This window comes from Rhincodon typus, chromosome 2 (genome assembly GCF_021869965.1).
Source record: "Rhincodon typus isolate 14 chromosome 2, sRhiTyp1.1, whole genome shotgun sequence".
NCBI classification, from domain to species: Eukaryota; Metazoa; Chordata; class Chondrichthyes; order Orectolobiformes; family Rhincodontidae; genus Rhincodon; species Rhincodon typus.
In genome coordinates, this window is record NC_063333.1 from 12344334 (window position 1) to 12366943 (window position 22610).

Here is a 22610-nt window from a genome sequence, read left to right on the forward strand (position 1 = left end):
CCCTGCTATAGGAAACATGTTGTTAAACTTGAAAAGATTCATTAAAGATATACAAGTTTGTTGCCCGAGTTGGAGGGTTTGAGCTAAAGGGAGAGGCCGAATAGGCTGGGACTATTTTCCCTCGAGCGTTGTAGGCTGAGGGGTGACCTTATAGAAGTTTATAAAATCATCAGGGCTTGAATAGGGTGAATAGCCAAGGTCTTTTTCCCAGGGTAGGGGAGTCCAAAACTACAGCATGTAGGCTTAAAGTGAGAATGGAAAGATGTAAAAGGGGCCTCGGGGCAACTTTTTCCACGCAGAGGGTAGTGTGTATATGGAAACAGCTGCCATAAGAAGCGGTGGAGGCTGGTACAATTACGACATTTAAAAGGCATCTGAATGGGAACACGAATAGGAAGAGTTTAGAAGGATATGGGCCAAATGCTGGCAAATGGGACTAGATTAATTTAGGATATCTGGTCAGCCTGAACAAGGTGGACCGAAGGGTGTGTTTCCATGCTGCACAACTCTATGAATCTATTGTTGAATGGCTTATTTCTGCTCCTATGTCTTATTGCCTTATGGTCAAAATAAATTTGCCAATAAAATAACAAAATAACTCAAAATAACCCAAATAACTATATTTGTATACAATACATGGTGAAATTCAATAATCAAACATCCCCGATAGGGAATTAAAATACCAGGAAACTACAGGAGCAGGCTGTGATTCTCTTTTAAATTCACTTCCTACCTTAAGTAACAGTTCACAAAATCAAGCTTGCAGTTCAGCTTCCTGATTCCAAGTAAAAGCCAAAAGAACGGCAGATGCTAGCCCCATACCCCACACCAGGTCTTGTTATCACACACTCTGTCATTACTCAATACCTATTGTTAGCCAAGAACAGTCTCCATTAACAGCTATTCACCCTTCTAGCCAGATCATAATGCACTCCTTTGTCTGTCCAATTGTCCTTCTTTCTCTTTGGGCTTTTTCCTCCACCTATCATTTACTCCTTTCCCGCTCTCCCCAACCTATCTTCTACATATAAACCGACATTTTCCTAGCAACCATCACTTCCGACGAAGGGTCACTGAACCCGAAACATTAACTCTGATTTCTCTTCACAGATGCTGCCAGACTTGCTGAGCTTTTCCACCAACTTCTGTTTTTGTTCCTGATTCCAAGGTTATTTAAAGCATTTTAAACTAATCTTTACACTCCATGATTTGTTTCCTCTCCATCCTTTCAGTTCTCCATGAACTATCTAAGTGAGTAGACAAGCCACCGATCACCTCTTCAACCAAAGCTGTTTAGTAATGGATCAATATTCCTACCAATTTTTTCAATAATATGGAATTCTCTCATTTGTTTTAAGATGATTTTAATAATCCAGTTCAAATTCTGCATTCTCTATCTAGTTATTCAGAAATTCAAATTATCGTCCCTACAGAACAATGTTGGATTTATATACTGCATTGTTTCAATCTTTAAGAATGGGGATTTAAGATGGACAACTTTAGCTTACATAGCCTTCTTGATATCAAAAGCATCACAAGTGGGTCATGACTTATGACACTGAATATTTACATGCAATGTCCTATCCATACATAAGAATAAATTAATATGAGAAAGTTATATGCACATAGTGCTAATGACAATAGTGCAGGGAACAATGAGAAAGTAATGTCATTACCATTTACAGTGATAGTAGCTCTGGTTTTAGAAGTCTCTGTTTCACATGCATACTCTCCCGAGTCCTTCGTAGTGATTTGACGAATTATCAATTTGTTTACAGTTCCTTGCTGAGATATTTCATATGTATGACTCTTTCTAATTCTTTTGCCATCCTTAAACCACTTCACTGAAGCATCAGGCTTAGAGGTTTCACAGCTCAATACAATCTCTTCACCTACGGTCACCGCCAAGTTCTTGAGTTGCTTTGTAATTTCTGTTGGTTTTTCTGAAACACAAAAAAGTTATATTGTTCTACTTAAAACACAAATTTTCATCTTCTAACAATTCAACCTTTGCAATGTAAGGCTTTTATGGAATGTAATTATGTATCAATTACACTGTCTTAAACATAGAGCAGGACAGTGGAAATCAAATGCAGAGTTCTTTTACAGCTCTTAGCAGTTTGTTCTTGAGCACTATGAATGGTGGCTCATGAAAAAAATGATCTTTTCCCATTCGTGATCCTGTATGGTTTAGGCAGCAAATGATAATATGGACACTCAAGAGGTAATTAAACTTTTAAAACTAATCCTAATTTAAATGATCTGTACACCAAACATGCTGAGATGACATAGGGTAAAGTAATACTCCTGCACCACAAGAACAGGATGATCGGAACTCCAACTAAAAGAAAGAAACTATGTTCTGTTTGAAGTTATTTAGCAATCAACAATTCATTTCTACCTCCCACTAATCTTATTAATAAATTAATAAACAATTCTATGGTGAAATTAAGTCAGCAGCCATTAAAATGTACTTTTTTACACCTGCAAAAGTACTTCGGCTGTCTAGAACCATGGAACATTATAGTTTTGTTTAGTGATTGTTTGTGCTTTGATAATGCTCTTATATAGATACAACTTGTATAAATAAGTGTTTCCGTCTGCGTTAGCAACTGTTTATTGACTCACTGATATCTGCTTAAGACAGTCACATTTCAAAGACTTTCACATTGTTAAATATGTACAAATAAGTCACTAAGTACTCATATCAATGTTGATTTAAACTGATCATACCTTTCACTACCAATGAGGCTTTCGAACTAAGATTTCGCACATGGAAAATTACTTCCCCAGCATCTGAAAGAGCTGTCTCCTTAATATTAAGGATGTATTTTCGGCCAATATTAAATGTCTCAAATCTTTCATTGCCTTCCACTAACAGTCCATTTACAGTCCAGTAATATTCATCAATGCTTTCATGAGAAAGTATGCATTCAAAAGATCCATTTTCGCCTTCTTTAATCTCTATGCTCTTTAGTCGCTTTGTGATTCCAATGTTCAAATCTGTAACAAAGTAGATACTTAAAATGAGAACCACAGGTATACTTGATTGTTGGTTCTGATAGACATTGAACACTAAGCAGGCTTCACTTGGGAGCATGTGCACATGCAGGAATAAACCTCAAATACATTTTAAAAAGGTGATAAATAGCTAATAGAGTCAAAGAGATGTACAGCATGGAAACAGACCCTTCGGTCCAACTCGTCCATACCGACCAGATATCCTAGATAAATCAAGTCCTATTTGCCAGCAGTTGGCCCATATCCCTCTAAATCCTTCCTATTCATATACCCACCCAGATGCCTTTTAAATATTGTAATTGTACCAGCCTCCACCACTTCCTCTGGAGGCTCATTCCATACTTGCACCACCCTCTGCATGAAAAAGTTGCCCCTTAGGGACCTTTCAAAATCTTTTAATAAAAACCTTAAAAATGAAAAGAACTGAATAGAAGAATATATTAGTTAATAGAAATAAAGGGTTTAAAAAGTAAATATATTTGAAAAATTTTTAAACATCAGCTTTTTTTAATGCACATACCCATGTGCTGCCTGAAAAAATGTTAGAGGCGAATATGTGCAGTTGGCAAATATTATCAGATAGTTGGTGTTCACAAACATTCTGCTTTAACAAAGCTTTGCACAAATTCTGATTATCCTACCTGATTGCAACAAGGAACACCCTAATGCAAGTCTTAAGCATTGCAAACACAGATTTATTCTTTGAAAGATATTGTCCAACAGATTTGGTAACATAATGATGTTCACATTTGTTGGTAGACAAAATGTTTCTTTGTCATCTGACAGATGCATTATGTAGAGCTCTAAAAGTACATTAGGAAGATCATGTTTGCAACAGGAGGCAGATGACAGTACAGAATGCTGGATTCTACATCACATAGCAAGGTTACTCAGCCATAATGTCAGCTGTGGCTCCGTTGGGAGCACACCTACCTCTGAATCTTAAGGTTCTGGCTTCAAATCCCTCTGGAGTTTGAATAGGAAAGTAAAGCCTGACACACTGAGGGAGTACTGTGTTGCTGTACATGTTTTCCATCAAGTCAAAACCCCATAATGGGGATGATCTCTGGTGTCCTGTACAATTTTGAACCACTTTGATATATTGGTTGGTCATGATAAGAACAAGTCATTTTCTTTTAAAATATCAAAAGAAATGCGCTGTGTGTTCATAAGGGATGAAATGAAGAGAAACAAAAGTTGTGCGTACAAACAAAAAGAATGTGTTTGTCTTTCCTGACAACCATAAAAAATATACAAATACTTATTCTGGAATTATGTTTGGCTCCGCAATATGTATGACTTAGACTTAAATCCACTTTTGTGGCTATTTTCCTGGTCTAGCCATTAGATATGGTTTTGTAGCCTTCTTGGATGCTGTAATAATGCTATGATTCTAAGATTTCAGGCTTAATAATCCAAGAGAATCTGAAATGGGCCAAGGACTCTTCCAAGCACCTTTACAAATGGAAACTCTTTGGATGAAAGAATAAAAAAATTATGCAGAAAAGCAGGGAAAATTCATGTGTTTCTCAGTGTGATAGGAACATTTAGCCAATCATAATAAAAACCGAAAGAACTGCGGATGCTGTACATCAGGAACAAAAATAAAGTTGCTGGAAAAGCTCAGCTGGTCTGGCAGCATCTGTGAAGGAGAAAACAGAGTTAACGTTTCAGGTCCGGTGACCCTTCCTCAGAACTATTCTGAGGAAGGGTCACCGGACCCCCTCAGAACTATTCTGAGGAAGGGTCACCGGACCCAAAATGTTAACTCTATATTCTCCTTCACAGATGCTGCCAGACCTGCTGAGCTTTTCCAGCAACTTTATTTTTGTAGCCAATAATAATACCAACTTAAACATATCAGCCACTCTGAAGAATCCCAAGAAATTCCCAAAGATCCGGTACTGAAGACCTGCATCTCCTTTCTTGCAATTTCTGCACATAGGGTTTAGTTGTTACTTGGGCATCAACCTCAGAAAAAAATAATCTCCTCAAGACTCCTATTGAAGCATTATTACTTCTTCAGACTGCAGAATGGTATGCAAATATCTTCCTTCATTTGTTTTTCACTATTTGTCAGGCTACAATAGACATCCAATAGCAATGCATACCTTGGATGGCAACTTTAGCACTTGCTCTGTCAGTCCCAATGTCACAAGTATACAATCCAGCATCACTTTTATTCAGGTCATGTACTATAAGACAAAGTGTTTTTCCAGCATGCAGTAGTTCATATTTGTCACTTGAACCAAGAATCACATCATCCTTTTTCCAGATAGGATTCACTTTGGGCTTCGATACTTCACACTCCAAAGTGATCATTCCTCTCTCTTCTCCAACAATGTCATCCAAGGATTTCATGAAGACTATTGGCTTTTCTGCAATATGACAGATAAAGAACAAATACAGTAACTTCAATTTTCAACATTTCCTGAGCAGCTAAAAGTTCACCTTGATAAGCAGATTGTTGAAGCAAAATTTTTTTTATTCATTTACTGCCCGTCTCTAGTTGCTTTCGAGAAGGTGGTGGTGAGCTGCCTTCTTAAACAGCTGCAGTCCATGAGCTATAGGTTGGCCCACAGTGCCCTTAGGGAGGGAATCCAAAATTTTGACCCAGCGACACTGAAGGAACAGCAATATATCTCCAAGTCAGGATAGTCAGTCAACATTGCAAAGTTCTCCTCATTTACATCTGAAGATGTACACCAAATTGGGAGAGTTCTACCACAAACCAGTCAACAGCCTAACTCTCAGAATTATACCTTAAAACCATTGTCTTTATTACCACCGCAATAACATGAAAGATGTACTAAAAGAAGTAACACAGTGGTATATAGTTAGGCAGGAACTGCCTGGGAGTCTTTGATCCAGACACCATGAAGTCTCAATGGTCAAAATGTAAATTTAAAACCACAGATTCAATCATTCAAATTACCAACCCCATTAGTCTATTCTCAACCTGCACAAAGGTATGGAAGGTCTCCTTCATAGTAGAATCAAATGGCACGTAGAAACCAGTAATTTGATCACTCATGTCAATTTTGGGTTCTATCAAGGCCATACACCTCCTCGCTTCATTACATTCTTGGCTTACACATGAACAAAAAGGTGTGGTGAGAATGACTGCACTTTACATCATGGCAACAACTGACTGAGTTTGGCATCATACAATTCTCAAAAGAAGACTCCACCGGTCAGAGTCATATATAGCACAAAAGAAGATAGAATGCAATAAAACTGCAGATGCTGTAAACCAGAAACAAAAACAGAAATTACTGGAAAAGCTCAACAGGCCTGGCAACATCTGTGGAGAGAAATCAGAGTTAACATTTCTGGTCAAGTGACCCTTCCCCAGTTCTGGTGGTTCTGAGGAAGGATCACTCAGCCGGAAATGTTAACTCTGATTTTTCTCCACAGATGCTGCCAGACCTGCTGAGCTCTTCCAGTAATTTCTGTTCTTGTGACAAAAGACATTAATGTGGTTGTCGAAGGCTAATCATCTCTGTCCCAGGATGCTGCATTTGAGTTCCTCAGAACATAATTCCAACTATGGTTTTTGTTTACCTCTGCAGTTCCTCAACTCTACCCACACAGATTCTACACCATCTGACCCTAACTCATTTCTTACTATTGATTTAATTTCAATTCTTGCTAATAAGGCAACCCCCTCTGCCCATCTGCCTGTCTTTTCGATAGGATGTCTATCGTTGGATATTCAGCTCCCAATCCTGATCCCCTTGCAGCCATATCTCCGCAATGCCCACCACGTCATATCTGCCAATTTCAATCTGCGCCACAAGCTCATTTTCCTTTTTATACTGCTTGCATTCAGATATAGCACCTTCAGTCCTGTATTAACCGTCCCCCTTCTCATTGTCACTCGTTTATCCAGTGTGCTTGAAGGTTGATTCCTAATCTTTTCCAAACACTCTGTCCTATTTGTGCCTGTGCTGGAGACTGTAATAACCTCTCCTGAATTCTCCTTTCCCATCATTGTTTTCTTGTTTCTACACAGTGCAATCTACCCCTACAGATGTTAGCCTGTTACTTTGATCCCCACTGGGAGAAGTTTTACCCTTCCCCTCCTCACCCCACTTTCTAGTTTAAAGACCTGTTGACCAGCCTATTTACCCTTTCACTAGAACAATGGTCCCAGCTCAGTTCAGGTGCAGACCATCCCAGCGGTACAGATCCTTCCTGTTCCAATACTGATGCCAGTGCCCCATGAGAAGGAACCACTCTCTCCCACACCACTCCTTTAGCCACACGTTTACTTCCCTTATTCTCATGTCCCAGTACCAATTTGCACATGGTTCAGGCAGTAATCCAGAGATTACAACCCTTGAGAACCTGCTCTTTAATTTCATTCCTAGCTCCTGATAATCCCTGACCAGGCCCTCCTTCCTAGTCTTGCCTATAGCGTTTGTTCCAACCTGGACAGCAACAAAAGGATCCTCTCACTCTAAGCCAGTCAGAGATATCCCTTACTCTAGCATCAGGCAGGCAACACACCATACAGGACTCTTGATCCTGCTTATGAAGGATACTATCTATTCCCTTGACAACACATCCTCCACAAACCCCCGTTTAGTAGTGGTGACTGCGCCAATGCAAATCTTCACGCCATCCACCAATCAGCATCATCACCACCCTCTGCTGAATGCTTGTCTTCAATCGAATTCGGGGGGGGCGTCTTGCTCAGGTCCTCCTTCTGCTGCGGTGACTGTGCCGATGCAAATCTGCACTCCAACCGCCCTCTGCTAAACCGAGAAAAACTGAATGGCCTGAAGGTAGATAAGTCACCAGGAGCAGATGGGTTACATCCCAGAGTTCTTAAGGATATAGCTGAAGAGATAGTGGAGGCATTAGTGGTGATCTTTCAGGAATCGCTAGAGTCAAGGAGGGTCCCAGAGGAGTGGAAAATTGCTAAAGCGACACCCTGTTTAAAAAGGGGGTAAAGCAAAAAACTGAAAATTAAAGGCTGATTAGCCCAATCTCGGTCGGGTAAGATTTTAGAGTCCATCATGAAGGATGAGATTTCTGAATGCTTGGAAGTGCATGGTAAAATACGGCAAAATCAGCATGGCTTCATCAAGGGGAGGTCATGCCTGACAAATCTGCTAGAATTCTTTGAGAAAGAAATGAGCAGGTTAGACCAAGGAGAATCAATGAATGTTGTCTGCCTGGACTTCAAAAAGGCCTTTGACAAGCTGCCACACAGGAAGCTGCTTAAGGGCCCATGGTGTTAGAGGCAAGGTGCTAGCATGGATAGAAAATTGGCTCTCTGGCTGAAAGCAGAGAGTGGTGTTAAAAGGGTCCTTCTCAGGATGGCATCCGGTAACAAGTGGTGTTCCACAAGGATCAGATTTGGGACCACAACTTTTCACTTAATACATAAATGATCTAGATAAAGGACATGAGGGCATTCTGGCTAAGTTTGCAGATGATACAAAGATAGGTAGAGGGACAGGTAATATTGATGATGTGGGGAGGCTGCACAAGGTTAGGAGAATGGACAAAGAAGTGGCAGATGGAGTACAACGTGGGAAAGTGTGAGGTCATGCACTTTGGCAAGAAGAATAGAAGCATGGACTATTTTCTAAATGGGGAGAAAATTCAGAAGTCTGAAGTGCAAAGAGACTTGGGAGTTCTAGTCCAGGATTCTCTCAAGGTAAACTTGCAGGTTGAGTCAGTAGTTAGGAAGCCAAATGCAACTTTGGTATTTTTTTTGAGCGAACTTGAATATAAAAGCAGGGATGTACTACTGAGGCTTTATAAGGCTCTGGTCAGGCCACGTTTGGAATATCGTGCGCAGTTTTGGGCCCCATATCTCAGGAAAGGTGTACTGGCCCTGGAGCTGGTTCAGAGGACGTTCACGAGAATGGTCCCAGGAACGAAAAACTTAACATATGAGGAACATTTGAGGACTCTGGGTCTATACTTGATGGAGTTTAGAAGGTTGAGGGGGAATCTAATTGAAACTTACAGAATACTGAATGGCCTGGACAGAGTGGATGTTGGGAAGATGTTTCCATTGGTAGGAGAGACTAGGACCGGAGGGCACAGCCTTAGAGTAAAAGGAAGACCTTTTAGAACGGAGATAAGGAGAAACTTCTTCAGGCAGAGAGTGGTGAATCTATGGAATTCACTGCCACAGAAGGCTGTGAAGGCCTGTTTATTGAGTATATTTAAGACAGAGATAGATAGGTTCTTGATTGTTAAGGGGATCAAGGGTTACAGGGAGAAAGCGGGAGAATGGGGTTGAGAAACTTATCAGCCATGATTGAATGGCAGAGCAGACTCAATGGGCTGAATGGCCTAATTTCTGCTCCTATGTCTTATGATCTTAGGATAGTGTGCTAGCCCCAACCATGTTCAGCTGCTTCATCAATGAAGATCCCTCCAACATGAGGTCAGCAGTGGGGATGTTGTGGGGTCTTTGTCTTTGCTCTGGGCACCCTCACAATCTGTTCCATTTGCACCACCCCTCTCCCCTGTCTACAGCTTAATAAAAACCATTACTGAGTACTCTTGTGGCACAGTGGCAGTGTCCATACCTCTGGACCAGGAGACCCAGTTTCAAGTCCTATTTCCTCCAGAGGTGTGTAATAGCAACACTAAACAGGTTGATTAGAATATGTCTAAAAATATGCTGTTTTCTAGCTCCTTTTAGTTCTAAACAAGAGTCATACTGAACTCAAGTGGTAACACTGTTCCATTCGGTAACACTCCACAAATGTTTCTTCAGTACTTTCTGTTTTCGTTCAGATTTCCAGCATGTGCAGTACTTTGTTTTTAGTCATAAATTGTAATATCTGTGCCATGAAAATGCCAGGCAACAACCGTATTCAACAACATTACCATCATTAAATCCCGAGCATCAACATCTTGGAGTTTACCACTGACCAGAAACATGACCACACCAGCTGCAAAAAAAAGTCAGGGACTGAACTTTCGAAGGCAAGCAATTCACTCGCTTTTCTTAAGGCCTTCAGTAAGGTCCAAGATGGACAAATAAATAAGCCTGCAGAATGTGTCAAGGTACAAGTGGCAGAGTAGATTTCTAGTTAGCTTCATGGTAGAAGCAGGAACAAGAGGTAGCTATTCAGATCAGCTGAAGCTGAGAACAACATCTCAAAGGTAAGTGCTGGAACAACCGCAATCCAAAATTTATATTATCAACTTAGACTTTGGAATCAGAAACAGAGGGCAGAATTTTACACAGAAAACAGGACTTCTGGCAAGCCAGTAAATGCCTTGTGACACTTTCACTGGTGAACTACCGCCACATTTAAGTAGACACAATCAGGTCTTCCACAGGATTAAGAAATCCAGGGCAGAAATGACCCTTTCCCCACTAAAAGTTACCAGCCAATCAGAGACAGGGATTTTTCCTTGTCGATAGTGCCAATGGAAGCTGGTAACGCACCAACAGAGCCCAGAATCAATGAGGAATCCAAAGCCGAAGGTGAATGAGGGCAGAACGGTGATCCTGGAAATCTCTCTTGCTTATTTCTGTAGTTCAGTTCTTTTCTCCCTATGTTTGGACAAAAACTGAAATGAGGTCAGAAGCTGAGTGGTTGTGGCAGACTCCAAACTGAACACTGAATGCTCTCAGGACCCATAGCCTTTGCTGCATCCAATGTCTTCACCCATTTCTTGATGTTCCATGGAGCAAATCAAATTGTTTCTAATGCTGGGGGGGGCCTCAGAAGGAGATTGAGTTGGATCATTCCATTCAACACTCCTGCCTAAAGATTACGCAAATGTATCTAACCTGAATCTTCCTCTATTCTACTATTCCACGGCATCATTTTAATTTTATTTCCTATTTACATACATTCACTTAGTCATACATATATACTAATAAATGAGTAAATTTCCAAAGTAAGTTATGAAATATAAGCAAGTTGATGGTGTGAATGCAAACCTAATAATTTGTTGGAAATTCTCCATAATAATGTCATTAGGGCACTGAAACGTAGCTACAAAAAGAGATTCTTCATTTCATTTAGATTGTCTGGCTTACAATGTAAGTTATGGGATAAAATATTACCGTTCCTCAAAGTAAAAATACTTTTGATAAAACTCTAGCATATCTGCATACAATTAAATTGGAAGAACATAAGTGAATCAATGTCAGTTTCAAAAAAGGTATTCCCATTCAGAAATATTACACCTTAAATGGTTCATGCAATTATTCTTAAACTCCGAATAAACAATAACGGGGCGCTTACCTCGAACATTCAGCTGTGCTTTATCTGTCAGATCTCTCACTTTGAACATAACTGTTCCTGTGTCATCAGGTGTTACGCCTTTCAGAATTAACATGTGTCTCTTTCCTTTTTTCTTTATCTCATTGAAATCATTCGAGTATAAGGGAGTATCATTTAGATACCACTGAACTTCTTCAACATCATGAGACAACTCACATGAATAAACTAGATTGCTGTCTTCCTCAGTATCTATGTCTTCCAAATGTTTTATGATTTCTATTTTCAAAGCTACAAATGCAAATACAAACATTATTACTTAACGTTTATACTTTAAATTATACGTGATCTATATGGTTTCATTCCAGACATATTCTTGCTCAACGGGAGATTAAATTGGAGGATCAATGGCTGATTCATAGCAACCCCAATTCACAGTACTCTCAAATGACTTTCAAATCATTGACAAATGTTGTCATCAAGCTACAGACATGATTCTCTGACCTGTGCTCCAGTCAAGTGAAACGGGACACCAGAAGCAAATTTGAACATACATCCAATATATATTTCCCTTAATGTATCCCCCTTAATATGAAGTAAATTATATTCCACAAATCACAAGACAGAAAATACTATTTCAATTAGCTTCACTTTTAAGTAGAAAATTAAACACAAGCAAAGCTACCTATGCACCAGACAAACAAAAAAATTACACCTGATCAATCAGTACGTCAAAGCTGACTTGAGGGGCGGAATGGTCTACACCTGTTTCTATACAGAAGCAGCAATATAGATGTGAGTACTTGTAGTGGGGTATCTATAGTTTAATTACTGCCAACTGCTACTACAACTACAACACTGCGGTAACTTAGTTGCCTGGTTTTGAGGTTTTTAGATGAAAATGGTAATCTTAATGCAGACGGCTTCATTAATTCCATGTGGGTCTGCCAAAGCCTGCCTCAATCCATTATCAGGTGACTACTGCAGACATGTTAGATCCATGTTTCTTTCTTTTTAAAAATCGTTATCAGTCCGTAAAGGTTCTCTGGCATATCAATCAGATAATGGAAGCTAACATTTGATAGTCCACATTTACTGCTATCATAACAATAGCCCCAGCATAAAGGGCTGGCCATTTAGGACTAAGATGAGGAGACATTGCTTGACTCTTTTTAGAAAAAAAGAGCTTTGTTAGATAGCTTGGTACTTTTTATGATCATGTTATTTATTATCTATTTATTTATTTAAATGATCTGTTTATTACTTTGAGATTGGCCATGATAAAATGCCCTATAGTTTGCAGGTTAGTGGATTAGCAATGGTATATGTGTGGTTACGGGGATAGGATGGGCTAGGTCTGGGTGGATGGTCTTTGGAGGGTCAGTACAGATTTGATGGGCTGAATGGCATCTTTCTGTATTGCGGGGATTCTATGAAAAACTATTTCCTCATCTCTATCTCAAATGTGTACTCCCCTATTTTTAAGGCTGTACTTGTTTGTCCACACCAACGCAGGCTTCTCATTAAATTGCGCATTTAGACAGGTTTGGAAACTGTGGCCTTGACCCAGGAGAGGGGGCAAACAAGGTTGTGCGATGAAGCACCCTCCCTCATCCCCGTCCTCTCCCACTCTCTATCCTCACTTTCCTGCCCTTCTTCACTTTTCCTTCAACCCTGATTCCCTCTCCCCCGATTCTGTTTCACCGCCCCCATCCCTTCACCCTGCATCCTCACTCTCTGCTCATGAGCCCCATTTGTAAAGCCTGTGCATGCTTCCATGCATATGTACCTCTGATACGTCTACATTCCAGTCGACATAGGCCTTGGCTGTCTAGCCTTTCTCATAAGGCAATCTGCCCATTCCAGATATTAATCTCGTAAATCTTCTCTGAACTGTTTTCAACACGTTAACATCCTTCCATAAATGAAGTGACCAGTAGTGTACAGGACTTCAAATGAGGCCTCACCAATGCCCTGTGTAAATTAATGTACAGAAACAGCTAAACTATAAAACAGTATGTTTCAATGAAATTATCCCTCATTCTTCCAAACAACAGGAATATATTTAACCTCTGCTGCACTGTCTCCAATACAAGTTCATTCTTCCTTAAATATGGAGGCCTAAATGGTATACAGTACTCTAGAGATAGTAGGAACTGCAGATGCTGGAAAATCCAAGACAACAAGGTGCAGAGCTGGATGAACACAGCAGGCCAAGCAGCATCATAGGAGCAGGAGGGCTGACGTTTCGGGCCTAGACCCTTCATCAGAAATGGGGGAGGGGAACGGGGTTCTGAAATAAATAGGGAGAGAGGGGGAGGCGGATAGAAGATGGATAGAGGAGAAGATAGGTGGAGAGGAAACAGACAGGTCAGAGAGGCGGGGATGGAGCCAGTAAAGGTGAGTGTAGGTGAGGAGGTAGGGAGGAGATAGGTCAATCCAGGGAGAATGAACAGGTCAAGGGGGCGGGATGAGGTTAGTAGGTTGGAAATGGGGGTGGGGCTTGAGGTGGGAGGAGGGGATAGGTGGGAGGAAGAACAGATTAGGGAGGCGGGGACGAGCTGGGCTGGTTTTGGGATGCAGCAGGGTGAGGGGAGATTTTGAAGCTTGTGAAATCCACATTGATACCATTGGGCTGCAGGGTTCCCAAACGGAATATGAGTTGCTGTTCCTGCAACCTTCGGGTGGCATCCTTGTGGCACTGCAGGAGGCCCAGGATGGACATGTCATCTGAGGAATGGGAGGGGGAGTTGAAATGGTTCGTGACTGGGAGATGCAGTTGTTTATTGCGAACCGAGCGTAGGTGTTCTGCAAAGCGGTCCCCGAGCCTCCGCTTGGTTTCCCCGATGTAGAGGAGGCCACAACGGGTACAGCAGATGCAGTATACCACATTAGCAGATGTGCAGGTGAACATCTGCTTGATGTGGAAAGTCTTCTTGGGGCCTGGGATGGGGGTGAGGGAGGAGGTGTGGGGGCAGGTGTAGCACATCCTGCGGTTGCAGGGAAAAGTGCCAATTGTGGTGGGGTTGGAGGGGAGTGTGGAGCGGACAAGGGAGTCACAGAGAGAGTGGTCCCTCCGGAAAGCAGATAAAGGTGGGGAGGGAAAAATGTCTTTGGTGGTGGGGTCGGATTGCAGATGGCGGAAATGTCGGAGGATGATGTGTTGGATCCGGAGGTTGGTGAGGTGGTACGTGAGGACCAGGGACATTCTTTTTTGGTTGTTATTGCGGGGACGGGGTGTGAGGGATGAGTTGCGGGAAATGTGGGAGATACGGTCAAGGGCGTTCTCGACCACTGATGGGGGGAAGTTGCGGTCCTTGAAAAACGAGGACATCTGAGATGTACGGGAGTGGAATGCCTCATCCTGGGAGCAGATGCGGCGGAGGCGAAGGAATTGGGAATACGGGATGGCATTTTTGCAGGAAGGTGGGTGGGAGGAGGTGTATTCCAGGTAGCTGTGGGAGTCGGTGGGCTTGAAATGGATATCAGTTTCTAGGTGGTTGCCCGAGATGGAGACAGAGAGGTCCAGGAAGGTGAGAGAGGTGTTAGAGATGATCCAGGTGAACTTAAGGTTGGGGTGGAAGGTGTTAGTGAAGTGGATGAACTGCTCGAGCTCCTCGTGGGAGCACGAGGCGGTGCCAATACAGTCATCAATGTTATGGAAGAAGAGATGGGGTTTAGGGCCAGTGTAGGTACGGAAGAGGGATTGTTCCACATAACCTACAAAGAGGTAGGCATAGCTTGGGCCCATGCAAGTACCCATGGCCACCCCCTTTGTCTGTAGGAAGTGGGAGAAATTGAAAGAGAAGCTGTTGAGGGTGAGGACGAGTTCGGCTAAGTGGATGAAGGTATCAGTGGAGGGGGAACTGGTCGGGCCTGCGGGACAGAAAGAAGCGGAGGGCCTTTAGGCCATCTGTATGGAGAATGCAGGTGTAAAGGGACTGGATGTCCATGGTAAAGATGAGGTGTTGGGGACCGGGGAATTGGAAGTTTTGGAGGGGGTGGAGGGCGTGGGTGGTGTCACGGACGAAGGTAGGGAGTTCCTGGACCAAGGGGGAGAAAATGGAGTCGAGATAGGTAGAGATAAGTTCGGTGGGGCAGGAGCAGGCGGAGACAATGGGTCGACCAGGGCAGTCAGGTTTGTGGATTTTGGGAAGGAGATAGAAGCGGGCGATGCGGGGTTGGGGAACGATGAGGTTGGAGGCCGTGGGTGGGAGGTCACCTGAGGTGATGAGGTTGTGGATGGTTTGGGACATGATGGTTTGGTGCTCGGGGGTGGGGTCATGATCGAGAGGGCGGTAGGAGGAGGTGTCAGAGAGTTGGCGTCTGGCCTCGGCGATGTAGAGGTCAGTGCACCATACTACAACTGCGCCTCCCTTGTCCACGGGTTTTATGGTGAGGTTGGAATTGGAGCGGAGGGCTGCACGTTCTGCGGGGAGAGGTTGGAGTGGGTGAGAGGGGTGGAGAGGTTGAGGCGATTGATGTCACGACGGCAGTTGGAGATGAAGAGGTCGAGGGAGGGTAGGAGGCCTTGGGGTGGTGTCCAGGAGGAGGGGGTGTGTTTGGGGAGGTCACCTGAGGTGATGAGCTTGTGGATGGTTTGGGAGATGATGGTTTGGTGCTTTTCACAAGCTTCAAAATCTCCCCTCCCCCTACCGCATCCCAAAACCAGCCCAGCTCGTCCCCGCCTCCCTAACCTGTCCTTCCTCCCACCTATCCCCTCCTCCCACCTCAAGCCCCACCCCCATCTCTTACCTACTAACGTCATCCCACCCCCTCGACCTGTCCGTCCTCCCTGGACTGACCTATCTCCTCACTACCTCCCCACCTACACTCACCTTTACTGGCTCCATCCCCGCCTCTTTGACCTGTCTGTTTCCTCTCCACCTATCTTCTCCTCTATCCATCTTCTATCCGCCTCCCCCTCTCTCCCTATTTATTTCAGAACCCCCTTCCCCTCCCTCATTTCTGATGAAGGGTCTAGGCCCGAAACGTCAGCCCTCCTGCTCCTATGATGCTGCTTGGCCTGCTGTGTTCATCCAGCTCTGCACGTTGTTGTCTACAGTACTCTCGAGTTGGCCTCATCAAATCCTGGAATAATTTGACTACACGTTTTTATTCCTATACTCCAAGCACTTTGTAATAAAGGTCAACATGCCAGACAATTGTTTGCTACACCTGAATGATAAACTTTCATGTTAAAGTCTCAGTGTTTACAAGATTCACATTTTGTTAAAAAATTCTGCTTTTCTGATCTTATGACCAATGTGAATAACTTGACATTTCCCTGTATTATGCGCCTTCTACAATTTTGTTCATTCAGTTAACGTGTCTATATTTTTTTAGAACCTGTGTCTTTGCAGTTTACTATCCCACATTGTCTTGTATAAATGGAATACCAAATCACATTACTCTCAGCATCTTTCCCTAATCCATTAATATACATGGTAAATAACTGAAACTCAAGCACTGATCATGGAAGCACTCCACCTTGTCAACTTGAAAATGCCCAATTATCAGATCCTTTCTGCTTGGACAAGAAGTTTGACTTAAGTTTTCTCTTTACCATTATGGCACTATGAACACACCCAAATGAGAATGGGCCTGTACGTGATTCACAATGAATGTTTTGGTTTACATTTCTTTAGCTTTAAAAGGTTACTGTGAGGTAGGATTTCCAATAAATATTAATAACTAAGGTGAATACAAACAACTGGTTCAGAGAACTGTTCCAAGATAAAGGGCATAAGCATGAGATATATAAACAAGCAAAAGCAAAGTAATGAATATTTCGTGAGCAGAGGCAGCAACATTTCTGCAATCAATGAACAGATGGTTAATTTCTAATCATGCACTTTCAACTTAATCTGTAACAGTAAGGAACTTATTACAAAGTGTTAATTTGTACCTTCAACTACAAGTGTGGCTGTGGTCTGTGCATTACTTGATTTGCAGCTATATTCACCAGAATCTTCAGGTCTGAGGCTTGAAATGGTGAGTTCTGTCATGTTCTTGTTTTGACTGAATTTGTATCGGTCAGATGATTTGATTAAGCTCTGGTCTTTGTACCATCTGACCATCTTGGGAGTAGGTGTAAACTCACAGCTCAAAGTAGCAGACAGCCTCTCTTCCACTGTAATATTCTGTAATTCTCTAACTACCTCTGTTGGAGGCTCTGGAAAATAGTCACATGTGAATTTATAATTAAAATTGTACAATAGGAATGAACTTACATTAATGTAACACCTCAACATTAAAAAAAAAGTGTCCTCAAGTGAAATACAAGTTAACAAGTTAACAACTTAACACAGCACCTTACAAACCCACTTTACCATGTGGAAAGACAAGGACAGCAGATACATGGGAACACCACCACCAACAAGCTTCCCACAAAGCTATACAGCAGCCTTATTTGGAACGATATTGGTGTTCCTTCGCTATCATTGAATTAAAATCCTGAAATTTCCTCCTAAAACAGCAATAGCTACAGAACATGAACTGCAGTGGTTCAAGGAAGCAACTCACCACCATCTTGTAAGGGCAATTAGGGATAGGTAGTACATGGGTAATAAATCCTAGCTAGCATCACCCACAGTCCATGAAAGATTTTTTTTTAATTCATTCAAGGGATAAGGCAGCATTTATTGCCCACTCCAAATTGCCCAGAAGGCAGCTGGGAGTCAAACACTGGTGTGGGTCTGGAGTCACATGTAGGCCAGACCGGATAAAGGTGGCAGGTTCCTTCCCTAAAGGACATTAGTGAACCAGATGGGTTTATTCTAACAATGGGCAATTGATTCACGGTCATCATTAGATTCTTAATTCCAGATATTTATTGAATTCAAATTCCACCATCTACCGTGGCAGGATTCAAACCTGGGTCCCCAGAACATTATCTGGGTGCCTAGATTAACAGTCCAATGATAAGATCACTAGGCCATCACCTCCCCATCGATAATGAAAAATAATGAAAAATGATCCAAAAATTAGTAACAAACCACATTGGTAATATTAGGATTGTAGTGATTGTAACCACGTCAGCCAGCTGAGCCTCACAGAATATGAGTCCCTGAATGGGGTATTGGCTGACATAAAAATTATGAGTGTCTGAGTGATACTGACACTATGATTCCAGACTCTGTATGAGTTACAGTCAAAACTGGCTCATGTGTAAATAAAGGGTGACTTGCTGACAGGATACCAGCCTCTGTGGAGTTATTTCAGGGGTGATAATAGTAAAGCACGATTCTGAAGAAATTTGCTTGTGACAGTCAGCTTTGAGTTAGGATAAGTATTTCTTACATCATTTCTTTGTTTGGGAATGTTGACACATTCAACTCTTCCAGCATGGACTGAGCCCAGTGTGTGGAAAGAATGTGTTATGTCTTGAGGAAGATGACATTATGGCAGACAAAAAATGAGCAATTCTCCTGGCAGCCTGTGCAGGAGCAGCTTTTTCTGACATTGGGAGTCTAACTTTCCCTGAGGCACCAGAGACTAAAATCCTTCAAGAAGTGACTGACATAGTTAAGGAATATTACAACTCCAAGCCTCTCTTAATTCTGAGACGCTATCACTTTTACTCGGCAACTCAAGAACCAAGAGAATCAATATTGGCATTTTTGACCAGGTTAAGACAACTGTCAGAAATCAGAAGGCTGGAAAGTGAAGGAATCATCAAACCAGCCCAATTCACAGAATGAATAGCACCGGGCATACCAATTTTAAAGTTGATGGGTCCATTCATCTGTGTGGGGATTTTAAACAAATGTAAACCAATTTTCGCAGCTGGAGAAATCCTTCACGTGGACGATTTATACGCAAAGCTGGCAGGGGGGCCTGTCCTTCATGAAGCTGGACAAGAACCACGCTTACTTAGTCTGCTTAAAGAGGCCAAGACAATGCTAACCATAGCTTTAGGCCGCATTCAGTGATGAGCTCTAATGCTAAGTTGTTAAAATTGCAAGTTAGAACACTTTCCAGGAAGCCCAGTTGCACATGTGGATGCATTGAGCCACCTCCCACTACTAGATACACCACCAGAGGTAACCCCAACAGAAGGGTCTGGAATAATATTAAGTTTTCAGGACGCAATCCCAGTCACAGTCAACAATAACACACTTTGGACTTAGAAAGATCCAGTCCTGTCCAAACTGAAAAAACTGGTTTTAATGGGGGAAACCAAAGGGCCATCACAACTAGACTTGAAACCTTTTGGACCCAGAGAGACCAGCTCACTATAGAGGATGGCATATTGTTATGGGGAGCAAAAGTAATTGCCCCAAACAAACGTCACCTTCAAATACTGGCTGAACCCAACTAGGGCCATCCAGGGGTCTGCAAAATGAAAACTGTTGGTGAGACATTAGTCTAGTGGCCAGGGTTAGACACAACAAAACCCCATTGATGGGGCAGTACCAAGAGTGTCAACAAGGACAAAAGCTACTGCCAACAGCGTCCCATCTGCAATGATTTTAACAAGGTCAGCCAGATGGACCTCACAGAATATGAGTTTCCTGATTGGGGCTGTTTATCATGGAGCCCTGGCTGACATAAAAAGTTTGAGCGGCAGGCATACTGACACTCTGGTACCTGTCTCTGTACGAGTCAACATCCGTTCATTTGTCGATAAACGGTGACCTGGTAACAGGATACCGGTCTCTGAGGAGCTATTTCAATAGGTATTACAAGTTTGTTCAGAGGAAGGTTTTAGGGACCATCACAGAGACAAAAGTGGAGAGATTTAGGGAGAATATAGTCAGAGTTAATTCCCTGGCAGCTGATGATATTACCAATGATGAAATGAAGAATCATAGAATTCCTACAGTGTGGAAGCAGGCCAATTAGGCTCATCAATTCCACACCACCACTCCAAAGAGCATCCCACCCAGACCCACGCCCCAACCCTATCCCTGATTTTCTGAAGAAGGGTCTAGGCACAAAACGTCAGCTTTCCTGCTCCTACTCCTCTGATGCTGCTTGGCCTGCTGTGTTCATCCGGCTCTACTTCTTGTTATCCCCTATCCCTGTAACCCTGCCTTTCCCATGGCCAATCTACCTAGCCTGCATCTCCCTGGAAAACTGGATCCACAAGGCTCAAACTGAACAAATGCAACAATCACTAAGCCAGAGCAAGTCAATATCACGGAGATGTGGAATGAAAAGGCCACAGTAAGAGACCAGACAAAGGGATAAGTAGCTTATGAGGTTTTGATATTTCCTTTATCTAAAGTTTGAGAAGATTGAAGCTCGGGTTGTGGATGAGGTTGCAGACATGCTCACCTAGCCAGTGGGTTTGGTTGCAACCCTGCTAGGTAACATCGTCAGTGCGCCTCCGGTGAAGCATCGGTGTTCTGTCCCTCTTGGTATTTATATACCTCAGTTGGCTGGGGTGGTTGGTATTACTTCCGGTTTTGTTTCATAGTGGTTTGTACACAGGGTCTAATTCAACGTGTTTGTTGGTAGAGGTCCAGTTCGAATACAGGGCCTCCAGGAATTCCCTGGCGGATCTCTGCTTGGCTTGTGCGATTATCGATGTGTTGTCCCAGTCAAATTTGTGCCCCGCGTTGCCGTGTGTACACTGGAATTGGAATTCCTGGAGGTCTGGTATTCCAACCCGAACTCCATCAAAAATACACTGATTTGTACAGAGGGTCTAATTCACTGAGAAATAAAACAGAAGTAATACCAACCACCCCAGCAAACCAAGGCATATAAATAACAAGCTGGACAGAACACCGACGCTTCACTGGAGGCGCACTAACGATGTTACCTAGCAGAGTGGCAAAACGTTTGCAACCAAACCCACCGGCTCAGCGACCATGTCTACAACCTCATTCTCTTTATCAGCAGTCTATAATATTCACAACTAAAAGCCACAGGAAAAATGGTTCTGCTCAAGGGAGTTAAATTTTCAGTCGCATTGTGAAAACAAATGGGAACCACAAATGTACAAAGGCAGGTTAGAAGTATAGGATCTGCACTATCAACAAGGTAGAATCAGCATTGGATGAAATATTGACAATAGAACATAGAACATAGAACGTAGAGCAGTACAGGCCCACAATGTTGTGCCGACCTATCATCCTACTCTATGATCAAACTACCCTGCATACCCTACATTTTACTATCATCCATGTGCCTATCCAAGAGTCACTTAAAGAGTCTCCACTACCACTGCCAGCAGCGCATTGCATGCACCCACCACTCTCTGTGTAAAGAACCTACCTCTGACATCTCCCCTGTACCTTCCTCCAATCACCTTAAAATTATGCCACCTCGTACTAGTAATTTCCGCCCTGAGAAAAAGTCTCTGGCTATCCACTCTATCTATGCCTCTCATCATCTTGTACACCTCTATCGAGTCACCTCTCATTCTTCTTCATTACAATGAGAAAAGCCCTAGCTCCCTCAACCTTTCCTCATAAGATCTGCCCTCCAGTCCAGGCAGCATCCTGGTAAATCTCCTCTGCACCGTCTCTAAAGCTTCCACATCCTTCCCATAATGTGGCAACCAGAACCGAACACAATATTCCAAGTGTGGTCTAACCAGGGTTTTACAGAGCTGCAGCATAACCTCGCGGCTCTTAAACTCAATTCCCCTGCCAATGAAAACCAACACACCATACGCCTTCTTAACAACACTATCAACTTGGACAGCAACTTTGAACGATCTATGGACGTGGACACCAAGATCCCTCTGCTCCTCCACACTGCCAAGAATCCTACCATTAACCCTGCATTCTGCATTAAAATTCGACTTTCCAAAATGGATCACTTCACACTTTTCCAGGTTGAATTCCATCTACCATTTCCTTGCCCAGCTCTGCATCCTGTCAATGTCCCGTTGCAACCTACAACAGCCCTCCACACTATCCACAACTCCACCAACCTTCGTGTCATCAGCAAACTTACGAACCCACCCTTCCACTTCCTCACCAAAGTCATTTATAAAGATCACAAAGGTCCCAGAACAGACCCCTGCAGAACACCACTGGTCACCGAGCTCCAGGCTGAATACTTTCCATTTACTACCACCTTCTGTCTTTGATTGGACAGCCAATTCTGTATCCAGACAGCCAAATTTCCCTGAATCCCATGCCTCCTTACTTTATGAATGAGCCTACCATGTGGAACCTTATCAAATGCCTTGCTAAAATCCATAGACACCACATCCACTGCTCTACCTTCATCAACGTGTTCTGTCACATCCTCAAAGAATTCAATAAGGCTTGTGAGGTATGACCTGCCCCTCACAAAGCCGTGCTGATTATTTCTAATCAAACTGTGCTTTTCCAAATAATCATAAATACTATCTCTCAGAATCCTCTCCAATAATTTGCCCACCACAGAAGTAAGACTGACTAGTCTGTAATT

General features: G+C 42.7%; 1 protein-coding gene across 1 annotated transcript in view; it reads right to left on the reverse strand.

Annotated features, from left to right (window-relative positions):
- Positions 1 to 22610, reverse strand: part of obscnb (obscurin, cytoskeletal calmodulin and titin-interacting RhoGEF b) — a 583513-nt gene that overhangs the window by 414841 nt on the left and 146062 nt on the right. The window contains exons 22-26 of the mRNA XM_048618408.1: positions 17143 to 17409; positions 11259 to 11525; positions 5133 to 5399; positions 2734 to 3003; positions 1677 to 1943 (exon numbers count right to left, since the gene is read on the reverse strand). Coding sequence (XP_048474365.1) covers positions 1677 to 1943; positions 2734 to 3003; positions 5133 to 5399; positions 11259 to 11525; positions 17143 to 17409 — 1338 coding nt within the window. The remainder of the gene's footprint in view (positions 1 to 1676; positions 1944 to 2733; positions 3004 to 5132; positions 5400 to 11258; positions 11526 to 17142; positions 17410 to 22610) is intronic.